The following is a 27,321-nucleotide window of genomic DNA, read 5'->3' on the forward strand; positions in this document are numbered from 1 at the left end:
AAGAATTTACAAGCCCGGTTCCCCTTCAAGCCCTTGCCCATAACAGTCCATATCATATTTGCCAAACCCTGTCGTGTCAGAAATCATCAAGATTAACTATGTACTCGCAGAAAGAAAACATAAACTCTTATTTTATCCACTCAATAATCGTGAAGTGCCCGAGGAACCAAACTAATAGGCATAGCACCACCAGTCACGGGTGCTGGGTGCTGGAAAACTGCTGGTGCCGAAAATGCCTGCTGGGGTGGAACATACCCAGTGGCGATGAGTTGATCATAACATCCATATCCATCAACGATGCCGTCCATGGAGCCACCGGTAGGGATCAGCTGACCGATATCTATGTTCTCTGTGCGAGATGCCTGAGATGCCACATAAAGCGCATTGCTCGCACTGGGTGAGGATTGATCAGCTGTTGCTGCTTCGGAGTAGCGGCGTTGGACTTCGCCGATGATGCAAGCGATACGGTAAGCGAGGTGATCGCTGCTCGGGGCAAGGTGTAGCAAAAACGCCCGGACTTGATCAATAAGCGGATCAGATGGACTGTAGTCGCACAATGTCAGAGCAGCATATCCCAGGATGTAATAGACATTGTCTATCAGGCCTGGTGCAGCAGAAAAGCGCGTTTGGAGAGACCTTGATATGATCAAGCGCGCGTTGTTGCATGTTTCGGATATTAGTTGATCGGACTCGGAATGTAGTCTTATAGCAGTTCGGTGAAGAATCAGTTGGCAGAACCAAACACTGAGCTCTAAAGTGGATCTGCCTTCATTTGCTTGAAAAAGTGTTAGCCGAGGTAACGTGAGTATCCGAGTAGAGAATGGCACTCACAGAAGAGATGTGTCCATTCCATTTTCCAACGCTCGATCTCCTCATACTCAGTCTCAGCAAAGCGAAGACGATGAGGAGAGCTCTGAAGCTTGAGAGCAATGCGATATAATTGAATCTCTGCCACAATCCTGCCATCTTCGGAAGTAGCCCGAGGGTGATCAAGAACACGAATGCAGTGATCCAGATAATGCGGTTGCACGTTGAGCGTGCGACCGTATCCAAAAGCAGAACTAGCTGGATGTTAGCGAATTTCGATTTTACATAGGAAGATCGACGTACTGTAAATGTGTTAAGCAGAACATATTCCAAAGACGCATCTGAGGGAGCATCTCATCGGTTAAAGCACTTTTAGAATGAGAAACGTTGAGAAATCCGAAAGAAATCAAGGCGTGGTTCATCGAGATCCCGCTCAACAACCAGCCATCAAAAAATCCTTCCTTGTGACCTGAAGTAGGATAGAGACATAACAATGCCAGGGCCTGGAGTACATCATTCGACAAGGAAGATTTTCTCCACATCGCCTGGGTAATAGCGTTCTGGACTTGGAGCGAGATGTTATGAATGGTGGCTTCAGGCATGCCAGGCAAATACCGAGAAGCTAACAGACATGCCGTATTAAAAAGAAGAGTATCAGATCGCTGGATATTGGATGATGGATCTGTTGCTATCCATGAGCTGTAATATTCGACAAATCTAGAAGATGTCAGTCAAAGTTGAACCTATACCGATGCTGATAACTTACAATTCCATTAGTTTGTAAGAGAGCTTTATGTCAATAATTCCCAAGGAAACCACATCTCCGATGAGGTCAGTATCGGTAGTGAGACCATCTCGTCCACTGAAGCATTCGAGTTGTAGATCACGAATGAACTGGACGGGTTTGATAGTGAATGGGGGCAATGCTCCAATTTCTCCACTGGTAGATTCATCTAGACTTTTTGCAGCCTGGGAGCGTGGGCTTCCTGCCAAATTGGATGTGTTGTTTACCATCTGTCTCATCAGGTGGATCATTTCACCCATACCGTGTTCCAGGTGGAGCAACCGTTCCTCGATTGAGGGGGGCTCCGTTGCTGTCCAGCCATGCCGACCCCTGGTCTTGAAAGCGATCTGGGGTTTCTGGTAGCTCGCATTCGAGTCTTTCAAGACAGTTAGCCTTTTGTGGGTGGAAGTTGTCACGGCTCGGTGGGTCTGAAAGCAGAATTTCGGGGTAAGATGAAAGAACACTTGCCTCAGTGATAAGCAGCGGCGACAAGCATGGCCACGAGGATCTAAGTCACATCGGGTTTTCAGCTTGCGGCAAGTGTTGCAAGCAGTCATTGATCGACGAATCCGCCCCCTGGGCCGTGAATCCTGACCGACCGAGTCCATCCTATTGCCATCATCTGTGGTGGCAATGCTTTTTGTCTCCCATGAGGCAGTACTGCATGTGGGTTCAGTTCGCGTCATAGCGATGAATTTTTACACTGTCAGGGAATCATTTAATCGGACGGGACAAGGAGTAAATAGTTGCGACAACAAGATCAGCTGGAGGGTAGCAGAATGATCAACCACTAGGCCTTTAAGCCAAGTTTCAAATCCACGGAGATCATTCACCAGGTGGAGAGATCGAGGCTTATAAAAGATAGGAGCCCGTGTCGTGTTGGCCAATTGCGACAAGGCGCCGAGGACTGACGATATCGACTCCGTCGGCGTGCGCAGGTACGTGATCCACTTGCAGTAGACCTGGGGTAATCGCAAGGCATCAACCAATCTCGACAGTCGCGACGGGCTTCTAGAAAGGTAGTGATGACCGTATCGACTGCATCTTTCCTGGAGTGAAGAGGGGTTATCGCGCATTGGCTCTTTTAGCCCCCTGTTCGCCGATGTGAGCCGTCTAGAAACGTTCCGGGCGGGAGGGGGTGAGTGCCACCATTCCCAGTATGGTTCGGTTGGTCTGTTGTCTCTCGCTAGGTTTGTAGACAAGTTTGTCGTTATCGTCAGATCCTGCATGCCGGGCGTTGGGCTTATCTTTTTTGTTTTTGTTTCTAGATTATTCCTTCGCGAGGGCGGGTTTTACCCTGACGCCCACCCGCACATCTTACAAGGATACCCTCATGGGTTGGTTACGACAGTCTTGGAAATCTTAGCTCTGCAAATGTTGCCAGGATATTAATTGATCATGCGAAGTGGGGTTGATATCATATCATGCATCTAAGGTAGGTATATGTGACGAGTGGGTCGAGAGAGACAGGAGGATAGGGTCGGGATAGGAAACAGAACAGGAGACGACTGCGAAAGCGAGAGGCAAAAAGGGAATCGGGATATCTGAGTCTGGCATGTGCAAGTGTGCTCGCAGGATAATATCCAGTCCAGTGGGCTTGGCCAGGGGGGTCTCAGAAGCAATGCGACATTGTAACTTTCACTACCCGGCTAACGCCGGATCTTTAGCCGGTTTATGCATGGGCCCCTGCTAGCCTTATCCTTAGCGACTAACATTCATATCGAGCGAAATTCACCCCCTCATCGTATCTACTATTGAAGGGTCAATTGAGAGAGCCACGTTGTGCCTTGGCTCATAGGTAGTGGATAATCGTCGATACAATTGGGGGCCAATCCTTTCATCATTCCGAATACAATACGAGTTACTTGAGATCACTAGTTTTCTGGGAGGCAAAGAACCCTTGAGATAAACCCCTACTAGGCTTGAAAACCATAGAAAATCAAGTGGGTCAGAATGGGGTTCTTTGGACCGAACGTAAATCAACGGTCTTCGGAAATCTTTTTTCTCTCTTAAATCGCGCGTCAGCCAGCACTGCCCATGAGCCAGAATAAAACATTCACCCGAGGCACATCTAGTCTTTCCCCACCAATGGGTCCACTTCCTTCGAAAGCCAATATAGTACACTTCCTGCAGTCTTTTTTGTGCCTGCCTGATTTGGACATAGTGTAATCCTAGACTTTATATAGGAGATTGAATAAAGGAGCGGTCAGAGCCGAATTTATTGGACCGGTGGCTTGCCCAGGTATCTTGGCTGTTTGCTGGACTCTGGGGTAAAAATCCCGCCCAACGAAAGGCCGAAGGACTGGCCCACGATCCATCCATAATGGGCATGAAGGAACTAGCGTGCGCTCTGCTTCCAAGGCCAAGTGTGTTTGTTAGATATTAAACTCGGAGTACTCCGCCTCCATCTATATCACAAGCTCTGCATCTGTGACACCATTTATTACGATCGTCCATCGATTTGCGTGCCAAGCCTAAACACTACGCCTTGACTTGTGTCAAGCAATGCCCTAGTGGTCTGATATTGCGCCCCTCCCTAGTACATACTCGTATTCTTGCACAAGCAAGCTCCGCACTTTATGTTAGACCCTTGACCCACTTGGGCTTGATACGAGGCAGTTTTCTTAGCCTTTAACTTACTACGTGTTCCCTCCCGTCAGCCCATTTGAGATTGTTGCCAGGGAATTTAACAAATTAGGACTCTTACAGGACGCCGAGCGCGCTTATGCAGGCCATCAATTTAGAGCCCCCGTCAATGTAACAGCCAAACTTTAGTAGACAAAGATCGGGCCAATCGTTGAACCTGGTCTGGGTTCCACATGAATCATGATCCCCATGAACTGGGATTTTTCCTCGCAATTGGATGAGAGTATATGCAGGTCGACATGTTCATTGGCGGAGAAGCTATTTCCATTTCCCCTGTATTCTAGAAGTTCCTGCGAGGCACCGCCAAATATCTCCTCTTAATCCCTAGCCCTTCGCCCCATGCTTTATGACGACAATATTGTCCCTGGTGATATACCATACCAGTCCGTGAACTCCGAGGGTGATAAGAGCTTACGAAAATAAACGGACAAAGCCGGTCCTGCGTGTCTCAAAGATAAGAGTCCAGCACTGGATAATTTTAACACTAGAGGCATCAAAAGGTTTGAACTTGCATTTCTGCTGTATCTACCTGTCGAAGTTATACCAGCAGTATCGAAGTCTCTGGTCCATCGGGGCTTTTTCCCAATCGGGAGACTCGAATAGTGCAAAAATTATGATCGTTTGGTCTACTTTTCAAATTAATAAAATCCACCTTCCAAGGTTTGGAGGCGCACTTTCCGCCTAATTTATATTTTCAGTTCGTTATCAATACCCAGGATTGAAGACCGCACTGCATCCATGCCCAGATGGATCATGATCTGAATTCCAGCATCCCTATGCTGGAAATTACTACTATTACCTAGAAAGTAGGATCTTAGCTAGTTACCTGAAACCCTGATAGTAGTAGCAGTATGTCGAGTGTCCCTATTTTCTTCTATCTAGCAAGGAGACTGGTTCCAGGTGACACTTCCTCTAAATTGTAAAGAACGTTGAAAGGCTATTATGTTAATAGTTAACGGGACGCCAAGACATTGTGCTGTTCGTTTAATCCTGTTCTGGACTTTGCCCCACAAATATGGGTAATCGAGATATTATTATGGAGTAGAAAGTATCAACCTTGTCCTCTCGGTAGTCTAAATAAAACTTTATTTCCGGACGGCGCGTTTGATCACCGATCGCTGCTGTGAAAAACTTGAGTGGCACGCGTAGCGTGTTTTATGACCTTGGATATACTCTCGGAGTAGAAGAGATACCATTAATAATGCTATTGATCAATTTCCAACCTCATTTTTAAACAATTGCCAAGAATTGCTTGTGCTCAGGTGTACCTGGGTATCCTAGTTTTCACATCTCTCGAGTTCACCTATTTTCAAGTTGTCTATTTGGGACGTTAATGTTTATGTTGGATAGATCCTTTAAGCGGAAAAATAGATTCCTGTTTCAATTTTCCTTTAATTTTCATGGTTTGTCTCTATGAGATTGTTCTGGACTAGCGAATAGCCTCGGTGATCATACAATGGTGCGGGTATTAGGCCCCAGAATTACCACATCGAGAACAGCAGATCTGGCCTATATCAGAATCACCTGGGCACTGTGAGAATCTTCGACGTCATTTCAGTATATGTAATCTAAGACGCCATCCGAAAGCTGCTCGAATACTACTAGCATAGTTTCCATAGCTTGCAGACGTCGACTCGGAGCCGTGCTTTACTCAGAGACATAAAGTTAAGAGGGCCCATTTCAGTTGTTTCATTGCAGCGAATTCCGATTTTCGTAAGTTCATATTAACCAAACCGGGTTCCAGTAGGCTTCAAGTTTTAGAGCGTCGACAGTCTCCTTGAGGATGATATAGCAAGAGTTCCGAGTCAGAACTTGTAGGCAATGAAAGCTAAAAATGTGTATCTTTGTGCTGTTGATACCTAGGTACCATCAACAATTTTGAACTAGAGCTGGCCTACCTACATAATGATTATATTTTCCTCGAGACCGAATGTTCGGATAATCATACCAGATGATATTCAAATTGTTTCCAACCTTGGAAAGAATATTACAACTAGTACCTAGGTACATACTGCGTTCAATTTTAATATCCGAGTCCCGGGCAGCTAAACTTGAACGGAATATCTAGGTACATTGATCGAATTCATCATTTCATACCTGATATTACTGCCCAGGTGGACAAGTTCCCAGGGCCTCTTTTCGTGCCCAGGTGTTCGGCGGGTAAATAGTATACTATATAGTACTGGTTCACCACCAGAGTTTTCCAAAATTGTACTAGTATCTATTAAATCAACTTGAACTTGAACTAGACCTCATTTTCAAGCATGTCTCAAGCCACTGCGTTATTCTTCAAACTCTCCTTATCTCTCCGCCAAACGAGCCACCACGAGCTTATTATGCCTGAAATCGCCAAGCAAAGAAAGGAGAGACATATGATATATGAAACATGGTATGTCGGACCAAAGACCGAGCTGTAAATATGAGGGCCTGCAATTCCGCTAAACTGGGCCATGGCGTTTGTAAGTCCAATTCCGATACCTGCAGCCACGGTTCCGTCAAGAGCGCGAATGCGCTCTGGCCAGATCACGGGATACGCAGACCCGGCACAAGCAGTGGCGACAATGAGGGCAATGTATTTGACGATCGAATTTGAGACCGTGATAAGGATTATGTAGCAGATAATAATAGTGCTCTCGACTGTTTAATTGTTAGAGATGTCCAAATGAAGATTTCAAAATTCAAAACGGGAGTACTGACTCGCTACTGCAGTAGTCCAAGGTCTGATCCAGCCTTTATGAAGTAGATATCCGAGAGTATTTAGAAAGAAAAAGCATGCGACATATGGAGGCTATTTATTCCGACTGTGTTAGAATATTCGAGATATCAGATCACGAAATACTGGGAGCCAACTCACTATATTCATCAATTGAGATAAAGCTGTTGAGGTGAAACCGAGCTCGTATATTACCGTAGGTAGTGCATAGTTTACACCGAATCCGCCGATGCCGTGTCCAATCCAATATACAGAAAATGTATAGAGGGTAGGGCTAGAAAACAACACTTTGATACCGGCCCAATCCCAGCTCCTGTCTTTACCCGAAGGAGCAGAAGAGGATAGACGGCCGTTTAGGAAAATTCGCTCCTCGTCGGTCAACATGCGAGCGTCCTCGGGGTAGTCAGGAAGACCGAGCAATGCCACAACAGATAACGCAATGGCAGGAAGACCTTCAAGAATGAAAAGCCACCTCCAGCCTGAAAGGCCACCAGCTCCATCCATGTAGCTGATGGCGTATGCCAGTAACCCACTCAATGCGCCAGACACTTGGCCGAGAGAGTAGAATAGGGCAATTCTCCAGCGCAGCTCAGATGGCTTATACCAGAATGCCATATGGTAGAGCACAGCAGGATAAAATCCGGCCTCTGCCAATCCGATCGCAAACCGCACGCACATCATCCCTGGAAAATCCTGTGCAGCCCCAGCAGCGCAAGCACAGACCCCCCAGGAGAGGATAAGAACAAACATGCATCTCGATGGTTTGATCCATTTGAGAAGGACCGTGTTAGATGGTTCAAAAATGAGATAGCTGTAAGAAAATATGGACTGCGTCCAAGCCCACTGTGACGCATTGAAGTTAAGCTCTTTCTTGATTCCAGTGCCGGCTTCCAGATTGATAATGGCGGCGTTGGCATAATTTTGGGAATCGATGACACGAAAAATATAAACAAGTGAATAGAATCCAACAAGCCAGAAGTCAATTTTTCGCATAACTCTTTTCTTCAGCTCAGCGTCGTTTTTGATGCTCACGCTGTCGCGATGTACCCCATCCGTCGGCGACGAAGCCACGCTGGTGGCGGTTACAACGTCTTCGCCCTTAGCGAATACCATATCTGTTGTTCTGCTTCCACGAGGAGTCGATTGGTGACTTCACGCGCTGTATTAAGCTGTACGAAGAATTATTCCGATGGGCACTTTAGTTTGAAATGTTTCCATGACTCCGAGTCCTTTTTTCAATGTCAGATTTCCTGGACTAATGTATTGATTCTGATTCGGAGCACGACATATTATTATCCGGCTGCATTTATTCCAAGGGGTTTATGTCTGGTATCCATCACCTACCAGCCAATGCCTGGTGCTGATTCAAGTTGTGCCGCCAGATTGCGGCATGCCCAAAAACTATAATTTCTACTATCAAGCAAACAGTTTGCGAACTTGGAACTTGAACATGAAGGCTATAACTAGCATTGTCACTATATACCTAAGTAATGACATCTCGCGGTAGTATCTAGATATATTCCAGCTCCATTATCACCTGGGCACCTTCTGAGCATGATATGGCAATCGTTTTGATGAAATCGGATTTTTCAAGGCAATAAGCTACTTTCTATTTAATGACTGAATATTACCATTGGATGTTAGTGAATGATAGTCAGCTTTCGGTATGAGAGTGCCGCGAAAAATAGCGCAATGCGGAGCATAGATGATAACATCCGAGACCCCGCAATCTCTAAACTCAACGGCAGTCGGATAGAATATAAGAAGCTCGGATGGTTTTCCACTTATGCAATTCCAGGCTTATATTGAGATAAGTTGTGTTATATTGATATAAGTTGTGTTTGATCGCATCTAAAACCGTCATCTTGGTACCTCATTGACGCTCTCTAAGCCAATAGCGAAGATGGCACCGTCGGCAATCGAAGAGCAAACTGCAACAGAATCGGTACTTGTCAAACCATGGAGCCGCCCTGAGCCAACCACAGAGAGTCTTGATTGGGCACCACTGGTTGAGATTGATCTGTCTCTTTTTGACCAGCCGGGTGGAAAGGAGGAGCTTGCAAAACAGCTACACGATGCCGTTACTCGAGTAGGATTTTGGGTCGTGGTCGGGCATGGACTTGGTGATGATCAAGTTCTACGCCAGTTCAGCATTGGAAATGCTTTTTTTAAGGAGTCTTTGGATGAAAAGCGAAGCTTCCCATGCAATTTCGCCGAAGGTGAGTATTTTGGATACCGTGAAAACGAAAGATGGATTGGGGACACTGGGGTCAAAGATAATATAGAAATGGTATTAAAATCCCTTCTCCGACTCTTATTAGGATTTTCTGTCTGACCTATCTGCATAGCTCAATATTCCCAAAGCCATTCCGGAATGGGACAGTGTTCCTAAGCATAGGATTACTCGTCAGAATTATCCTGAAATCGCGAAGTTCCACCGTGACCTCTATCAGAAAGTTGTTGAAAAGCTGTTTGTGCTGATGGCTATCATTCTGGAACTACCCGAAGACTATCTGGTCCAGGCACATGCCTATAATCAGCTTTCAGACGACCACCTGCGTTATATGATCTATAATACTCGCACCCAGGAGGAATGGGATAAGGCACAGGGCTATACCAAAGGCGGCCACACAGACTTCGGCAGTTTGACATTGCTTTTTTCACAACACGTCGCGGGTTTACAGATTCAGACCCCAGAGGGCGAATGGAAATACGTGAAACCTGTTGATGGTGGGATAACCTGTAATGTCGCTGACACGTTATCATTTTTGACAAATGGTGAGCACCATATCGAACGAACACTACCGAGACATCACACTGATATAATTTGAAAGGCTTCCTGAAATCAACAATCCACCGCGTTGTAACCCCACCTAAGGACCAGATTCATATTCCTCGTCTTGGACTGCTCTACTTTTGTAGACCAGGCGACCATACCATAATGAGGACTGTTCCATCACCTTTGCTTGAGCGCCTTGGCCTGCTCACCGAAGAGGATAAAAATCCGACCGGGCCTGCTGCCACAGGAACTGAATATGTCCGTGCCCGAGTCAAGGATGTGCACCACAAGAAAGTTATCGATCGCCGAGAAAACACGTCCTTCGAGTTCAAGGGACTGAAGGTACCCAATTATTACAAATAATGGTTTGCAAGATTAGCTTGAGAACTCGCGCCTGCCGCTTGTATCAAGAATTATGAATTATAATCGATTGAATAGCAACTTAAACCTGCTATGCCAGTGTACAACAACAGTGCCCAAAGGCTGGCAGGTGGCTCGGATTGAAATCTGCTAGTGCATTGTTTTTAAATTTTTATATAACATCCTGACGAGTCCGTAGTTGAATTACACCTGGGCAGATAATCATGATAGTTTTACCATGTATGAAGGCTGGGCTTGACCAAAAGTATCACTATTACTTGAATGTTCCAAGACCCCATGCTCAGTAGTCAGATTACTCTGCATTACACATTGCGTTACGGGGAAGAGGTCGTGTGCTCTACCGCAGACGTACACATGTAGAAGCCACATAGGCTAAGGATTTATTTGGCCAACTCATTAATGCCACAGTTTGATAGGAAATTGCGGTCTGAAAAATAATAATCAGGAATATGCGAATATGATACCATAAATGTGATGGTGCATTTTCGACTTCCCTTGCAGAATCTCTGGACGTTGTGCCAGGTGTTGACACCTGGGCACAATTCAAGTTGAGCAGAGACAAAAGTCGGTGACCCGATCCGAATATGTCTGATACCTCTGGGGCACCCCTTCGCGCAGACCCTATACTTCTCTAGTACAAGGCATACCGAAATAGAATGATAGTTACACACTGCCCGAAATGCTTGCATTTTACGTTCGAGGAAGGGATCGGTGGGCGGCAAACTTATCTCGGATGTTCCGAATTATTACGTAGTACCGAACTGGCCCCCACAATGAAGTCGATTTGGATTGTTTTGACCAACCTTTAGGAGCCATACATAGTTCATCAAGTCAGGTTAGAACATTACCATACTTGGTCAAAGTGGGCAAAAAGACAGACTTCAAACCTTCTCTGGGGACTTCTCGAAGGATTCATAAGCCAGCCCAATTCAGAAGTCTCCGTGCGAATGCAACTCTGGAAAGGCTACTCGGCGCTATTGATTTTGCTAACGTGTAGGGCAGTGGGGCAATGGGCGATCATGGCAAGAAGCGACAGCCCCACTAAAAATCAATAGCTCTGTCTAAAACTTTTGACAGAACCGTTGATTGTACGCCCGGTACGGAGTAGTACCGTAGCCTTTGCCGGACACTACTAGGCCTCAATTTTAGTCGCTCGCATTGTCAGTAGGCGCATGAATCAGACTAAAAAAAACCTTGCATGATCAACAACTGGTCCACGGCAGCGAATACAAAGTCGTGCGATACGAGAGTTCAGACGTGTCATGTTTTCTCCACGTACCACTGGCACTTCGAGGCCCAGGTGCATTGATCGCTAGCCTACTCCGTACTCCGTACATATGTACTAGTATGTTCATGTACCTAGCAAGGTAGGTCATGCAGCAGAGCTCTGATTGGCTCGTATGAAAATAGACCAGCGAACACATCACGAACACCTGATCGATCTGCACGCGATCATCATCGACGCTACGGCTTGACATGAGATAGCTCACATTTTAAAAATTGACAGCTCTGAAATGAAGACTTCAGCCATGACAGGCCCCTCATAACCACTCCGTGCTCCGTGACTATAACGTGATGGTCCTCGCAGCCATCAAGCAGCGGTGGCACCCTATCGTAGACTTTATCATGGCCCCAATTCACCGCCATGTGATGAATCAGGGATGTCGGATATTTTCCATGCGCCTTGATGTTAATGCAGAGATAGCGGTATACATACCTATACCCGGTCGGGCGCTATTAGACTTTATAGACCACTGATATAAAGCCGGATTCTTGTTCCTGCAAGTGTTCCTGCAACAGCGGTGTTTGAGAATGTGACTAGGGACTAGGAGGTGCATAACCGCGGCCGATGCCGGGCAACTATGGATTCAAGTTCCGTCCTGTGCTGTACTTTTTACTCAGCTTGGACCAACAAAGTATTGAGATGGTCTCGTTTTCCTTTGAGTTCGCCATGTTTTCTTACATACTTCTCTGCAACTCGAGGTAGGGTATGATACTCCTTCCTAAAAAAGCCAAGCTGGAGCCCCAATTCGGGGACAACCATGTATCCAAGGAGGTGCCAGTGAAACTGATCGTCCTCATTCCCGAGACTTGTACAACTGATGTTCGGCTTTTTGTCACATCGTATATGAACTCCGGGCGATAGGATTCAAGTGGCCAAGGATCTAAATGAACTGTTCTTTTTCCGTGGATTTTTGTTTTGTTTTTCATATTGTTTCTTAGGCTTTACCTTTTTAAATCGACTACGCATATTTTTAGATTGACAAAATCGCCATTTAGCAAAATGTTTCAGACTATGAAGGGGCAAAACGCCCCGGAGCGAGATCATTGTTAGTAGGTAGAAGACATAAGTATGGCTCAGCGTATCACACCTTTGAATCGCTCGAGTCCCCATACCCAAGGACAGGTACGGAGTACGGAGACCTCGAAAGTCTAAGCCGAAAGAGCATGTAGCACCGAGAATTCTCCATATGGAAGCAGATCATCTAAGCACTGTGGAACAGCCTGGCTGCAACCCGGAGAATTCACGTGGCTGGGTCCGCAATCTAATTTACTCTCTCCCTAAATTACAAAATTACATCTAAAAATTCCCATGACACCAAGGTTGGCCGACAGCCAAACTCTAAGTGATGGGGCGCCTCGTTTCCAAGTGCCAGGCCCGCAAACCGAAATCCGAGCTTTCATTTCAGTTGGATGCAAATCCGTTCTTCCCAGACTACAATTTACAAGGAATTGACCATCAGATATCTAAATCCGTCCAAGTGAGATTTAAGCGATAGAAATACAAACATGTAAACGAGGACTGGATAAATGTGACAGCTCACATCAGGATCATCGCATCGCGGTCTCGGCAAGTCACATAACCGCGCGGACGAACCAAACTCTAAGCGCTGTCAAAAAGGGTAGACCCCCCCCGATAAAAAAAATAAAAAAAAGTCAAGACAGTGATGAGGAGCCAACTAACGTCATTCATCTATTCTCCAGCAAATGACAGATCTTGATCACAATTTGAATTTTTAGGCAGGCAGCTGTCTGGTCCGGTGGGTCTAAGTGGCAGGTCGGGATAAGAGGTGGCCCCTATGATCCATTATTGAGATTGAGAAAACAGGATCCATGGTCTAAAATTTGCGGACCCAATATTGAGGTCGATCCGGCATCTGTCACAGCTGATCCTGCAGCAGTACTCCGTAATCTCACTCACACGTTTGGTCACTCTCTATACTGTAGTAGGCAGGTACAGAGGCTAAGGCGCTTGTGTGATGGGGGTTTGAACAGGGATTATTGACTTCAAGGAAATCACATCCTTGTCTATGCCCCCAATATCTGCAGGCAACTAATTTCTGCCCCAGTACATCCCCCGTTGACCCGCTGTTAAGAGAGGAGATTGAATTGTATGTGTCAGCCACTCACCACCGAAACAAACTTATTCAGGGAACCTCGGGAGTCGCGGGTAGATGATGAAGCTGACAATGGTCCCGCGCCTCTCAGCTGGGGAGGCGGACTGAAGATCTGCAATTGGATTGGCTCGACAGGCGGTCCACTGCGTGCCGCTTCGTAAGGCATGATCCACGTTCCCGTCATGCGTGCAATAAATAATACGGGATCGTCGAAATTGCTCGAATTGATAGCGGGACGGAGTTGAGATTGATTAATGCGCATTATATCCCTGATTTACCGAGATCACGGCGCATTACTTCAAGAGGAACTACTCCGTACGAGAGTCGCAATATACCCGACCCCTAGTAAAATGGCAGGAACTGGGGAACTACTAGTAGTATGAGAGGTCATTCTTGCATGTCGAGCCGATTGAAATGTTTAAGAGATGAATTTATGCTTTATTATGCTTGATGTATGTCGCAACTGCCAAGTAACACCTTGTTATGCAATTTCTGGTTGTCCTGCGCTGCGGGACACAGAAAAGCGATGTGCCGAGATGCGATGTAACAGGCACCAATGGGGTGCAACCTAAGGTCGAGGTACAGGTACCAGCAGAGGCATGCAATGAAACTTGAAAGAAGAAAAAAAAATGTATTCCCATGCGATTCGAAGTACCTCTTTTCCCGTTGTCCTAGCAAAACTCGGCCCGCTTGGTACATAACATCCAGAGAGTAAAAATGGGTATCAAAAGCGATATCTTGAGGACTCGCCTTGGCAAGCAAGGGGCCCCTGTAAAATCAAAGAACAAATAAAACAGATCGAACAATCTTAAGACATAATAAAAACACATAGGAGAAAATAACTTGAATGTTGAAGCCAATGCCAGTCTATCCATCCACCTTTGCCGTATACTGAAAAAAAGACCCCGTAACTCATAGGAGGAATAGGTGAGAGAAATAGGTGGGAGAAATAACTTCCCGGTCGTAATCGAAATGAACGCTGACGTTGCGAATGCCGTGTAACGTATGCCGAAGGGCGTAGCAAATGTAAATGAGGCCGTGAAATAAAAGAGGAATAAAATAGAAACGAAGCTCAAGCCGAGTTTGGGCCGTCCAGTGCCCTTATATCGGTAAAAGCTTCCACGTGTATGTGTATCGAATGAAAATCAGTGAGTTCTAGTGGTGAGGAGACGGCAGGTGGTCGTCGATATCACTGAAAGGAGACTGTCGGGATGTATCGGGGTCTGCTCCACTGCGCATTTGGTTGCGTAGCGCAGGCAGTTGTCGTCGTCGTGCATTGATAAACCAGTTACTAATCTGTAAGGAATATGTTAGCTGCTGCGTTGTGGATGATGTTGCATCGAATACCGCTCTTACCTGGCTGATTGTGAGCCCAGTCCGAGTCATAAACATTTGCTTATCCTCTTCACTGGGGTAAGGGTGATCGAGATGCTCGTGGAACCAAGCACGTAAAATGTCCGTTACTGGCTTGGGTAGGTTGCCTCTCCGGCGTCTTGTCCTCGGGTCAACCGGGTCTCCCAAGATACCGAAGTTGGCTTGATTTGGATGCGTCATCACCTGCGGCGAAATCTGTTCGGGGTCTCCTTGATAGGCCATTGCTGGGTGTCCGTGAGTGGCCTGGCCCTGCATAATAGGCGCGCCGAGCGGTTCGGGGTTTCGGCGATCCGACAGAGGAGCTGACATTGGGGCAACTCCACGATATTCGTGCGCAAAGGGGTCAGAGCGAGGGGCCATGCGGCCGTCCTGGTAACCTTGACGTTCGGGCATAGAGCCTAGATCGCGTATTGGGGGCAACATTGGAGAGTTGTCTCTCAAAGACATGTGGTCACTCATTGGTCGTGGGGGATGTTCACCGGTGCGTGTGGTATAATCGCGGGAGTATTCGCTGTAAGGCATTTGAGGTGATGGATTTGATGGGTAGCCGGGGATCGAACGAGGATCGGCGGCCATTTCATGACCAGATGAAGGGCGTTCTTGAGACCGGCGAGAATGTTGATATGTTGAAGAGTCGATTTCATCATGAAGGTGTGGTGGAAGAAGCTAAATCGAGTCCACATGATCAGATCAAATGGTACTTTTGTACTATTGCGACGCATCGAGCGCAATACGCCGTGTTTAGTGTCTTACCTCGCGAAATGACGGTAGCTGTTGGGCGTTCCCGGCCGGGGCTCTGCTTGCGTAGGAAAGAGACATTTCGGTATCCTCGTCGAACTCACGGGACTGTGACATAGACGAAATATGGAGAGGCGTAGGTGTTGAAGATCAAGGCGTCGCACAATTCAAAGACAACTATAGGCGGGGCGGGTGCGGTTAGAATGAAGATGGGTCTTTATTGAGAGGTATATGTGGTTCTCGAAGCTGGTCCCCGCAGGTACCCAAGAGAGGTGAGGTAGACAGAACTGGAGAGAGAGGGAGAGGGAAAGTAAAAAAAAGGAAAGAGAGGAAGGGCAGATGGGGCGAAGATGAATATTAACTCACCTGGGAAACTGGGCTGATTTTACGTTGACATCGCAGGATAGCCAAGATTATGCAAGGTTGGGGAATGAGGGCAGAAAGTGATTTGGGGCGTCCCAAATAATGCAGGGCGCTGTACATTTTAAAAAAAAGACATGTTCCGATGCAAGACCCAGCTGTTACATGTCCATGGAAAAGCAAGAACAGGGGGGGGCCCAGAAAAATGACGATCGTGGACGTGAGTGGGTACTTGGAGCCACAAACTACGGAATACCAGGAGTGTTCCGTATCCTCAAGGCATGCAGAGCGGAGAAGAGGGGTGCAAATCAAGAACCCTATGGAGCATCCTTAAGGTTGACCTTGACAGATAGTGCCAAGGACCTCTCTTCTGGTGCCTGTCAAGCTGGAATAGTCCGTCGTGCTAGCGCCAGGATCTATCAGGTGGCGGGCCCTTCAGGAACTCCTGGTCCCCCCAGTCCCGCACTATTCTGTAATTAATTATTAATTATTATTATTGAATTTTTATTATTTTGTAGACCGAATCATGGGTTTTAGATTTTAGATTTTTCAATTTTGCAAAAATAATAATAATCTTAATAATAATAATAATCCTAAAAAGTAATTATTGCTCTTCGGGCCAAAGGATTTCCCGGCACTGACCATAGAAATGGAATTAGAGATGGAAAAGGTAAAGGTAAATGTAAAAGAAAAGGGAAAACCCCAAACCCGAGGTTTTTTCTTTTTTCTTTTTTCTTTTTTTTCTTTACCCCATTATCCAAGTTTGGGACAGGCATGGATTGGCGCCTTCAAAAACCAATACCTCGGTATTGGGACGGCAACGAAATCCGATCTCAGAAACCGGGTCCCAATTTTGACATTACCATGTCAATTTTGGGAAGGATAGTATGCGTTCAATAGTAATCATAATGATAATAATAATAATCATAATAAATATTTATTTAAAATAGAACGTCACAATCCTCGGTCTCTCCGGCCGCATACCGACAAAGTTGGGGAAGGAGGGGGGGGAGGATGCCGGCAGCAACAGCCGCAGATTCAGGCAGGGGGTAGAGGGGGACAAAAAAGTGGAGAATGACATTCTGCCATTCACGATGTACCTGAGTCAGGCTGAAGTTAATTAAATCAAATACTCAACCAGACATTTGCTTTTTATGGTGGAGACCGGTGTACCCCAATTTGTGACAGTGTTCGGGGGAGGGGAGGAAGAAAAAGAAGGTAGTTCCCACGCTTATGGAAACACCGGACCTCATCCAGATGTTCGACCTAAGGTTCCTAGGTAGTCAGAGGTTTGCGGTACGGAGCACGGAGTACGGGGTGTATGGTAAAAGTCAAACCACCAATCTCCAACCCATCAAGTGGATCTTACACCCCCCGAGTCCAAGGAAAAGATCGCCAGATGTCCCTCACTAAACCAAGGGCTCCACCACCCAGCTTGGGTGTCAGAAGCCCGTCGCGGCCTACGACTGGCTACCATTAGATCGCACATCCCGAGGAGCTTAACCCCAGTGGGCAAGACCTACCCTGTAGGAGATAGCCAGTTTCCTAGATCTTGGCCAGACACCATAGCATTGAGTGCATATCCATACACACACACGGTGCTGGTTCTAAAAGGTCTGTTTCTGGATTTTCGGATTCTGGGAGGAGAGGGGATGATCAAAAAAAAATACAATAAGATGACGGACACTCTCGGATCGATCCCAAACCCAAGCCTCTGATCGGTGGACACGGAGATCGATCGACGACCACAGAAAGGGCGAGGGGCTTGGTATCCATGGATGGTGGTAGGGATGGAAAGATTGGCTGATCGCCTAAGGGGAGGGGAGGGGAGGGGGGTTTCTTCTTCTATTGTAATTCCCCACTTCCTTCGAGATGTGTGGCGCCGGATCCACGCTCTGGTCTCCCGTACGTCAGATCACGGAGAATCCCCAGTGATTCCTTTTTATTTTATTTTTTCTTTTCTTTTTTTGAGGGCTGAATCAAGCAGGCAGATGATTGGCATGAACATGACCAACCACCAACCAACCTAGGTCAGTGCCCTTGAATGACCTAGGTGCGGATGTCGTGTACAATTCAAAAACGAATGTGCACTTGCATATGATATCTGACAAGTTTTCGTGGTCATGTTTCTTTTCTTTTCTTTTCTGCATCCGCTAGGGAGGTGGAGGTGGTTGGGGGGGTGGACGACTGACGTGGTGTTGGGGCCCGGGATTTGACCATCCCTCGATGTGACATGACTTTTTCCTTACCACTGACACTGCAGTTCCTCCGCTTCGATCCGCACTAGCATCGCTAGCAGTTGCTCTGCGGCTCGCGTATCGCGTACAGTCTTTCAACTGAGCTCGACGCGACCCTAACTCACTTAGCACCGCCGTAGCACCGCCCCTCATCACGCCAACTCCAAAATTCAAGCCGGGCGCTGGACCCGCTTAGTGGAACTCTAGGCAATAATGGCGCAGGATAGATGTCGGCCCCGAAATGCCATCAAAGATCCTCCTGTCGGTGGGGTTCCTTTCAGATGCGTCGGTCAAATGCCCTACAATCCATGAGCAGGATCCTGTACATACATATGGAGTACTACTAGTATTTAGTACTTGCTTACGGAGGACAATGGGGTTTTAAACATAGTATATATCCACTTTCAACCAGTTTGGAGTTCACTCCGAGCGACCACTGTACCGATACATGGTTGCCTCAATCAAGTTCATCATTGCCTCGGTGGTGGCGTTTCCGGAGATCTCAGATTTGAGACCAACTCGTAACTGAAGTTTGAGCTCTATTCTTAGAGTCGAGAATTGAAGTGGAGATCTGTAACAATAACGCCCTGGATTCTGGCAGCGTTGGGCAGCGGTTTTGTTTCGCCACAGTTAGAGGATCCCCGTAGCCTCGTCAATGTGACACCCTTTGACACTGATCCTGCCGAGGATGAATGGACATGCATATGTAGTTTAGGTTCGGACGCTCTCCGCACATGCGTTCGTAACCTTTTCACTAGTTAGATATATTTCTAGAGTTTGAAATCTAGTTTCGGGGTCAAGCTGTAACTACTCGCACTAAAATGGGAGTCAAACCCGGAGCCTATGGATCCTAGTTTGTGACTGGCCGACGCCACAACATGGTGCAAACAAGCGGAGTCTAAGAATCCCGGATTACCCGCCCATCAAAATCAGATCTTGCAATCCCCCCCCGGTGAACAGACCGGATGCCACTATGGAATCTGGATCCAGCCTCGTGGTGGGATCTGGATCTGCCGGTCCCTACTCCGTACTCCGTACATTATTGGAGGATCATTCAAGGGCGAGATCGAGGCCGGCGGATGACTCGAGAATTTCACTCCCCTTACTCGCGACCTTACCACCTCAGGCAATTTTATCTGATTTCTTTTGTATCTCATACGTGAACTATTTTCATATATTCCTTGGTCGCTTGTCTTCGAGTGGAATTTTCTTTTCACTCTTCTGCATGCCTTGCTGACAGACCGTGGATTCCCCCCCCCTCCCCCTCTCTCTCTCTCTCTAGGACCCAACTGAAGAATGATAGAAGCTGAAGAATAGAAAGGGGAAACAAAAAGGTCCACCCCTACCATCCCCAGGCATGAGCAGCGTCGCGTAACTGGAATTTTGGCGGATCACCATACCCATGTCCTTAAAGATCCGAGATCGTGCATAAAATGGAGTAGGGATGCAGATCATCGGATCTCACATCAAGCAGCCATTTTGATCGGGTAGTGTCATCCTCAGACCCGGGGAATGGACCGGAAGAATTACTCCAGAGCCACGGGAAGAGACGATCCAGCGTAGTGCAATGCACCATGCAGGAATTTGTCATCGTGCAACCAGATTTCCCGGTAGCTGGGTATGGCCGATCCCTCGCGCTCCACCAATAACTTTGGCCGGCCTTACGTGTTGGGTAACATGTGTTGAGCATCTGCGCACTGCCAGCAACCAAGTAACCTTAATTCCTAGTGGGTGAAAAGGGTCATAGCGGCCAGCGCGCCTCAAATTCGCGATTCAATAAATTGATCAAGTGGTTTTGCGGGGATCGTCACAGGGCCAGGGACCGAGTACAAGCGGAGTACGAATTATCCCATATTCCATATTCCATCCGAATCTCATTTCTGGGAGGAGTTTGCGGCCCCTGGTTTACAGGTAAAATTTAGCAGGGCCAGATTCGAATCTCAACCGCATGTCGGGCGCGTTATGATATCGGTCTGGAATGTGAGGAGGGCGTCCGTTCATGCAGAGCATCGTCCAGTAAGACACGAGGAAAATATGGGGAGGAAATCAAACCGCTCCTGTCGCCTGTCACTTTAAGTCTCGTTGGTTGTCCCAGCCTCCTGGTTTCTGGGACATCGCAGGAACTATCCGTTGAGCAAAGAAACCTTGTTGGAGACAGCCCGTGTGTGGGATCCACGTCATTTACATTAGAAAAGTCTATATCGACATCGACATCGATATTGGCAACACCTTGGGTGATCGAGTCAGGGCGCACAAATAATTGACGCTGCGCTTCATTCAACACCCCGTTCTCCGTAGTCTTTCCGCTCTATACCCAAGAAAACGATACCCAAATTTGACAAACATTCGGTCATGTCTTTCCAATTTCCCTAGCGCAGGACTACTTTTCGTACCATGGTCCGGCCTGTCACAAATACCTCAATTGATGTTGGGTTCTCCGTACTCCGTACATATCAAATACTTGCAAACATTTCTTTGTTTCAGAAAGCATACAGATCGTGGAATTCGTATTTTTGGGGTTGGCAATGCAGGCGGATGTTTGCTCCATCCCGAGCACCTGGACAGGACAAACAACCGATCTGGAATCAACGTCATCTGGTGACCAATCAGCCCATGACATGGCTCAAGTGCGACCGTGACAAACGGCCAGTGGTGGTGGAATATTTGCAAGGTGTTGGTGCCTAAATGAGGTCATTGGGCGACCCATCACTGGAATCATCTGAGAGAGATGGTAGGTTAGCCTGAAGGGTTTTCGAGTCAGTCTTGTTATAATCAATGATCTACAAAGTGACTTTACTCTGGGGTTGTACTCCGTGGTCCCTTTCAGCATAGATAAGACCCTGCTAGGGAATCGATGGATTGCGATTAAATAATATTTTTCAATGGCTGACTGCCCAGGTGATTTTATGCCGCCCCGAGTAGTTCATAATATGGATGCAATACTACCCGTTGACAGCCACATGCACACGCCATCCTTGAAAGCGCCACTAACAGCTTGATGCATATTAATTTCCCATGACCCAGCATAAAATAAGCAACGTTGTTGGATGAAACTTTGCCAATTGAAAAAGGAGGAGAAAAAAAAGCAACCATCAAGAAGCAATCCGTTCCTTCAATTACCGAACGCCCAGTTTTGAGAAAAACAAGCCGAAAACAAACTATCAAATTCACTAAACCACGATCCACTGCTTGTGATGACCTCTCAAATTGGGTCGACACCTGCATGTGAGCCGGTATCACCATTGGCCTGATAGCACGCCTCGTCCCTGATGGCCCCATTGTGCCCCCGATATGGTGAAGCGCGGATCCCGTGGCAGCCGATGACAGACCAGGAGATATTCCTATATAGGTACTCACAGCCCTGGACTCCGTACGGAGTAGCTAACTACGTGATATCAAGAACAAGCAAAAATGTTGATGCGCAATGACTTGCTCGGCTTTAATCGGTGTCGGGGACTGGCGGTTATCTCGATCTGCTGACAGGTCGACAGATGCTGGGATGATCCTGGCTTATTCCTTGTCTCTGCGTAGTCTTCGGGTCGCCGAGCATTTGCGTGGCCAGGATGTCGCAGTCTTCAATCTCATTTTAGATCACACTAGAGATCATACTAGCACTAGTCAGTTCACGAGCATCACCTCTGCACTCTCCAGGGTTGGTTTCGTCGTTTTCAATGGATGGAACCCCTATTTCCCAACGTTACTAGTAGTACGGAGTACTATGCATAATATAACCATATACAGAACCATAGTATAACTTCCAGGTTTGCCCACCTGGGCAAGTGATTTCTAATGAGTCTTTCCGAATCGAGATTCCAAGATTGTCTTCGCCTAGTAACAGTTGCATCGATCGGGGAGACTAGTAGTACCTACCTAGGTACAAGACAGATATTTTACATCTACAAACGGCACTAGTATCACCTCATGCCAATAGTTGTGAGCCAGCTCAGAAATTAAAAATTGACTAGGTTGTTCAAATTGCATTGCACCTCTAACTTGAAGCCGAGTACGCAGTTCAAGCAGTATGACAGGTATCCGTAGTAACTTTGGAGTCTGCAGTCCGTAAGCATCTAGATAAATAGGTATTGCAGAAATTGAATCGGCTGGCGTACATGCGCAGGTGGTTACCTCCTGCGAAGTCTGTGAGCGAGAGGGAGAGCTTCTACCGGGAGTATTGTCGGGAGCAGATGCAGCTAGGAGTATCCGGACTAGTAGCACTGGTTTCAGCTCGCTTTGTCGAATATGAGATCGCATGCCAGTGCTGTACTCTCTTCTGAATCCGCACTAGGTACAGACGAGATGGGTTGTTATATGTAGAGGAAAAGCCGCTTGGACGGCATGACGCTGTCTGTGGCTTGATGTGTGTCTGGTTGTCAGACTCTCTTCATCCAATGGAAATCAACGCATAGCGAGTACTGTTCTGACTATGTATTAAGTTACTCCGTACACTGTCAGTTCATGCCGGGTCTCATGAAGCTGGCTGGCTGAGCACCCGGAAAAGCTTATAGACACGTACCATCCATTTGCCCCTACCGGGCGTGCTTCCTATCCTCCCATCTCGCCCACGCAGGGGGGATTGGATATGACTATAATATTAGTATATTACCAACTGTAGATCGGGACTTCAGCCATCAATTTGAAATCGAGAACAAAAATATGCCCTGATAAGAACCAGACAGTTTTGCTTTAAAGAAAGATTCAAGCATTTTGATTTCCTCTCATCCGCTACTATAAAAGATCTATTTAGCAAGGGTGTTACCCAGCTCCGCCGCCCGATCAGTCGCAGACTTAACAGCCTTATCCACAATCTCCTTGAAACCCTCCTTCTCAAAGGTCTGCAAAGCCGCAAAAGTCGTCCCGTTGGGACTGGTCACGTTCTTCCGTAATTGACCGGGCTCCTCGTCGGAGGTAACCAGCATCTTGCCGGCGCCGAGACAAGTCTGCGTCGCGAGGCGGGTAGCCTGTTCCTTTGAGAGACCGAGGGCAGTGGCGCTTGCGACGAGGTGCTCGACCATAGCGAAGAAGTATGCGGGGCCGGATCCTGTTTGCAGATTGAATTGTTAGCACGAGTAGAAGCAGCAGTGAAAGGGAGTAGAGGTGTAAGTGAAACCCACCAGACAACCCAGTAACAACGTCCAACAATTCCTCCTTATCAACCCACTCCGTCGCCTTGCTAACACTGCCCAACAACTCATTGACAAGGTCCTTCTCCTCGGCAGAGACATCGGCAGAAGCAAATGCGCCCGAGGCACCCTCAGCCACGAGAGCGGGGGTATTCGGCATGACGCGAACGACATGAGGACGGCGACCATCGGGAGTAGTCGACCACTCCTGCAACGAGGAGAGGGTGATACCCGCGGCAATGCTGACGATAACGGGAAGCGACTGACGATCAGCCCAGCTCTTAGCTAGCTCTTCACAGACGCCCTTGGTGACTTGTGGCTTGACGGCGATGATGATTAGGTCTGCGCTTCCGCCTGCGACGACGTTGTCTGTTGTTGTGTTCACGCCTGTTGCGGCCAGCTTGTTGCGGTTCACTTCCCAGGGCTCGGAGACGGTGATGTTGGACTTTGGCACGGAGTTGGAGAGCAGGCCGCCGATAATGGCGGAGGCCATGTTGCCGCCGCCGATGAAGGCGAGGGTGCTTTGTTGGAGGGCAGGCATTGTGAGGGTTTGCTTTCGGTTTTCGTGGGAGGTGGAGAGGTTGTCAAGGGTTATGATTCTCTGATGCGGCGCAAGTTGATTTCCCCCACTTTCAATCGAGTTGGGCTTATCGGTGGGGCGAGAATAGCGTTGGAGGGGTTGACCTTGAATGTTGACAGTTGACAGTTGACAGACCGCCCGCGATATCGGAAGGGGAGTAAGTAAGCTGATGTCTGGGAGCTTCAATTGGTACAATTGAATAGGAAGTGATTTAAATTAGAAGAAATTGAGCAAACCATTGGCTACTTCTCCGGTTTTATACAACTCCACGTGACTCATACTAAATGCCCGACATCGCGCACCGGCCCGGTCAACCGGCTTGCGCTCGTAGAATTTCCCCATGCGAAGTGCGGGGGCCAGGGACCGGGGTTGGATGATCTCATGCCCTACTGTGGGGTAGATGGAGGGGCAATGTGAAGATTGAAATAAGGCTGGGGTTGGGTGATTTGGAGGGAGAGTACTAGGAGAGTAGGTGCCTGCCCGGTACCGTTGTCCCTAAAGTTGATAAATGTTCAACACTCAACAATTTGAACATCGACATGCATGGGACGTAGAGTATGTAGTCCTATAATCCAAATGAAACAAATGAAAGCATATGTAAGACTTCTTTGATATTCGGGCTTCTAGTATAAAATAATGAAAACCGGGGTGCAGAAACAGAGACCGAAACTGAAAGGTTGATACTTGCAGAACAAGAACCGCAGGCAGAGACGACCAAGGCAAGAGATAAAGAAGTTCAAGAAAATTTGTTAAAAAGAGAAAGCCGACCCGCTAAAATACACGAAGAAAGGGTTGGTGAGACAGGGAACCTATCAAAGATTGGTTCGGTTTCCCTTTGCTGGACCGGCCACCGTGATCACCGAGAGAAATGGATAGATGAGGCCATGGGAAATGCAATGCAGAAAGTCAAAGTGAAGGAAGCGTCGAAAAGGGATCGAATTATGTACATCGTATTTGCGAATGATGGATGAGTGAACGGCAGCCTAGGGTCAAAAGATTGACGCGCAGGAACCGATGAGGTAAAAGGTACACTTTGGCTCCAGTGTGGACCAAATAAAGATTACCAGGTTTCCTAGAAAGGAAGTTAGTTGAGCAATTCTGGATAGACAGATCCATGGCGGAAAACTTACAGCAATGTACTGGCCAGCCTCCTTCTTTCGCTGCCAGAAGAGAGTTGCCTCCTCGGAGTTGAGATTGCCCTTAGCCATGGCAACTTCGACGAGAGCAGCTTCAACACCTTCACCCATTCCCTTGCCGCTACCGCAGACAAAGACACGGCCATCAAGCGCATTGATGACGTACCAGACAAGGTCAGCCTGGTGACGAACTTCCTCCTGAACGTAGCGGCTCTCGCCACGACGGCTCTGAACCACAGTGCGAACCTTGTCCTCATGCACACCCCACTCACCACTGTAGAGCTCGTCGAGAAGAGAATCACGGACACCCTGGAGGACCCAGACCTTGTTGGCGCAGTTGGCCGACTGCAAACGTCGCTGAACAAAACCGCGGAAGGGTGCAATGCCGACACCAGCGCCGATGAGGAGCATGGGTCCGTCAGAAGCGAAGCGCGTGGCAAGCGGGTTGGCCATGAGACCACGGAACATGGGGATGTGGATGTCAACCTTCTCGCCCCGAGCTTGGGCAGCAATGGCCTTACGTGCAAGACTCTCGAGGTATCCAGATCCAACGCCGGTGCGAGTACCGTTACGCCAGTCATCAGACTCGGCGACGGTGACTGCAACTTCGACGAGACGACGGCATTCGGTGCCCTTGAATTGGCAGGAAATCATGGGATCTTGGGACAAAGAGTAAAAACGGGGCATCAAAGTGTTCAGGACAGAGAGAATGTGGTCGAGGGGGGGGTTGAGAGGAAGGGAAGGCGTGGAGAAGCTGAGACAAGCTGATGTGGGAGCTGGTGCGTAGTTCGCAGAAGGCACCTTGACCTTGGGCCGAGGCGAGGTATTCGAGAATCTTCCTCTCATTCTCCTCGTAGGTGTATTCAGCCAGAGTGCGGAAGAGCGCCTTGGTTGGGGCGTAACTCTGAATATCAGAGCACCAGCTCAGGACCTCACGACGAGAGGTGATCAGCTCGCGAGGCTTATCGTCGCCCCAGATGGTGGGCCAGCGGCCCTTGGTGGTCCGCATGAGAACCTTCTTGTCACGCATGGACTTGGGGACGCCAAGGAGGTTGAGAATGTCCTCCACCTCCTCATCCTTGTTCTTTGGGCAAACGCCGATGGCACCACCCACGACGAAATCGACCATGCCGCTCTCGGCGGGGTAGTCGGTGACATCGATGTCGAAGTGGTAAGTACGCTTCTCAGCCCCACCCTTGGTGAGCTCACGGGTGTGGTGGAGAGGAGCGCGGTACACCTCATAGGGAGGATGGGGTTGTACGAAGCGTGGGGGGTGATCGGAGGGGCCCAGTTGAATGTCGTCGGCGTGAGCGGGGGCGGGGGAGAAGGATACGGTTTTTTCCGGGAGCGGGGCAAGGTTGGAGAGTTCGCTATCCAAGGTGAGGAGATCGACATTGAGACCAAGACTCTCGAAAGCGTCATTATCTGGTGCGGTGATGGAATTGAAGCCTGAGATTGGACCGTCCAGAGGTTGGAGGGGGCGACCCCGGCAGCAACCCCCACCACAGCACATGGACTCGATTTTCTGGGTACCGCCTGTGCCAACATTCTCCAACACCCGTCGCATATCATCCGAGTTCTGGGAAATCAGGATGGTCGAGGCGCGACGAGCGCGACCGGTGGGTTTGCCAGCATTATCTTCCGAAATTGATAGGGTCTGCAGGTCGGGAGGAGTGATTGGGGTGGCGGGGGAATCGTTGCCGCTGGATTCAGTCTCTTGGGAGGAAGCAGGCGAGCCATTGAAATTGAAATCGGTGATTGAAAGGGAACGAACGCCTCGAGGCTCTTCGGGAATAGGATTATCGGGGTGGGAGGTGGAGGACACGGGGATTTCCTGAAAAGTGCCCTTGCGGGGGCGGGCCACCGTCGAGGAGGGCATGACGATGGCTGGCTCGGTGGCGTGGACTATGGCGAGTGGAAGAGGTAAGAAGGATTGACCACTTTAAGAGGGCGAGGAGAGGTTGCAATGTTGGGGGTTGGGATTGGGATTGGGGAAGAGGAAGGGGAGAGATTTCACACGTACCCATGTTGGACGGAAGCGAAGAACCGAGGGCCGGTGGAGTCGCGGGTCTCGCCGCGATGGAAGATAAGGGTAGAGGAGGATAGAGGAGGAGAAAGAGAGGTGGTGTGGTTCAAGGAGTCGTAGATTATTAGAATGGAGAACGGATAGATAATATTCGAAAAGAGCCAAAGGATTGTATTGGAAATACTGGAAGTAATAAGGATAAGGAGACTCGGCAGGTGGAAAAGGCAAGTGGGAAAAGGAAA

General features: G+C 48.1%; 6 protein-coding genes across 6 annotated transcripts; 1 reads left to right on the forward strand and 5 right to left on the reverse strand.

Moving 5' to 3' along the window:
* Positions 1 to 140: 140 nt before the first annotated feature.
* N7533_005649 (Transcriptional activator of proteases prtT) lies at positions 141 to 2,277 on the reverse strand (the record flags this gene model as incomplete). Its single annotated transcript, XM_057102299.1, has 4 exons — positions 141 to 775; positions 832 to 1,061; positions 1,111 to 1,524; positions 1,574 to 2,277. 4 exons carry the CDS (start codon positions 2,275 to 2,277, stop codon positions 141 to 143), a joined length of 1,983 nt encoding a protein of 660 aa, XP_056961929.1.
* A 4,229-nt stretch (positions 2,278 to 6,506) lies between these two features.
* On the reverse strand, positions 6,507 to 8,063 carry N7533_005650 (Major facilitator superfamily domain general substrate transporter; the record flags this gene model as incomplete). Its single annotated transcript, XM_057102300.1, has 3 exons — positions 6,507 to 6,874; positions 6,935 to 7,025; positions 7,092 to 8,063. The coding sequence occupies 3 exons, from the start codon at positions 8,061 to 8,063 to the stop codon at positions 6,507 to 6,509; spliced, it is 1,431 nt and encodes a 476-aa protein (XP_056961930.1).
* Positions 8,064 to 8,853: 790 nt separating this feature from the next.
* N7533_005651 (uncharacterized protein) lies at positions 8,854 to 10,092 on the forward strand (the record flags this gene model as incomplete). The annotated part of the gene is made up of 3 exons (XM_057102301.1): positions 8,854 to 9,240; positions 9,299 to 9,728; positions 9,785 to 10,092. The coding sequence occupies 3 exons, from the start codon at positions 8,854 to 8,856 to the stop codon at positions 10,090 to 10,092; spliced, it is 1,125 nt and encodes a 374-aa protein (XP_056961931.1).
* A 4,571-nt stretch (positions 10,093 to 14,663) lies between these two features.
* N7533_005652 (homeobox domain-containing protein) lies at positions 14,664 to 15,737 on the reverse strand (the record flags this gene model as incomplete). The annotated part of the gene is made up of 3 exons (XM_057102302.1): positions 14,664 to 14,804; positions 14,865 to 15,548; positions 15,636 to 15,737. 3 exons carry the CDS (start codon positions 15,735 to 15,737, stop codon positions 14,664 to 14,666), a joined length of 927 nt encoding a protein of 308 aa, XP_056961932.1.
* A 7,216-nt stretch (positions 15,738 to 22,953) lies between these two features.
* On the reverse strand, positions 22,954 to 23,878 carry N7533_005653 (pyrroline-5-carboxylate reductase family protein; the record flags this gene model as incomplete). Its single annotated transcript, XM_057102303.1, has 2 exons — positions 22,954 to 23,255; positions 23,329 to 23,878. The coding sequence occupies 2 exons, from the start codon at positions 23,876 to 23,878 to the stop codon at positions 22,954 to 22,956; spliced, it is 852 nt and encodes a 283-aa protein (XP_056961933.1).
* Positions 23,879 to 24,977: 1,099 nt separating this feature from the next.
* On the reverse strand, positions 24,978 to 27,080 carry N7533_005654 (FAD binding domain protein; the record flags this gene model as incomplete). The annotated part of the gene is made up of 4 exons (XM_057102304.1): positions 24,978 to 24,989; positions 25,048 to 25,829; positions 25,855 to 26,958; positions 27,077 to 27,080. The coding sequence occupies 4 exons, from the start codon at positions 27,078 to 27,080 to the stop codon at positions 24,978 to 24,980; spliced, it is 1,902 nt and encodes a 633-aa protein (XP_056961934.1).
* Positions 27,081 to 27,321: the final 241 nt, after the last annotated feature.

The sequence above is a fragment of the Penicillium manginii genome, assembly GCF_028828005.1.
Source record: "Penicillium manginii strain IBT 31320 chromosome Unknown utg000004l:1.0-7231830.0:1.0-7236170.0, whole genome shotgun sequence".
Classification (NCBI taxonomy): Eukaryota; Fungi; Ascomycota; class Eurotiomycetes; order Eurotiales; family Aspergillaceae; genus Penicillium; species Penicillium manginii.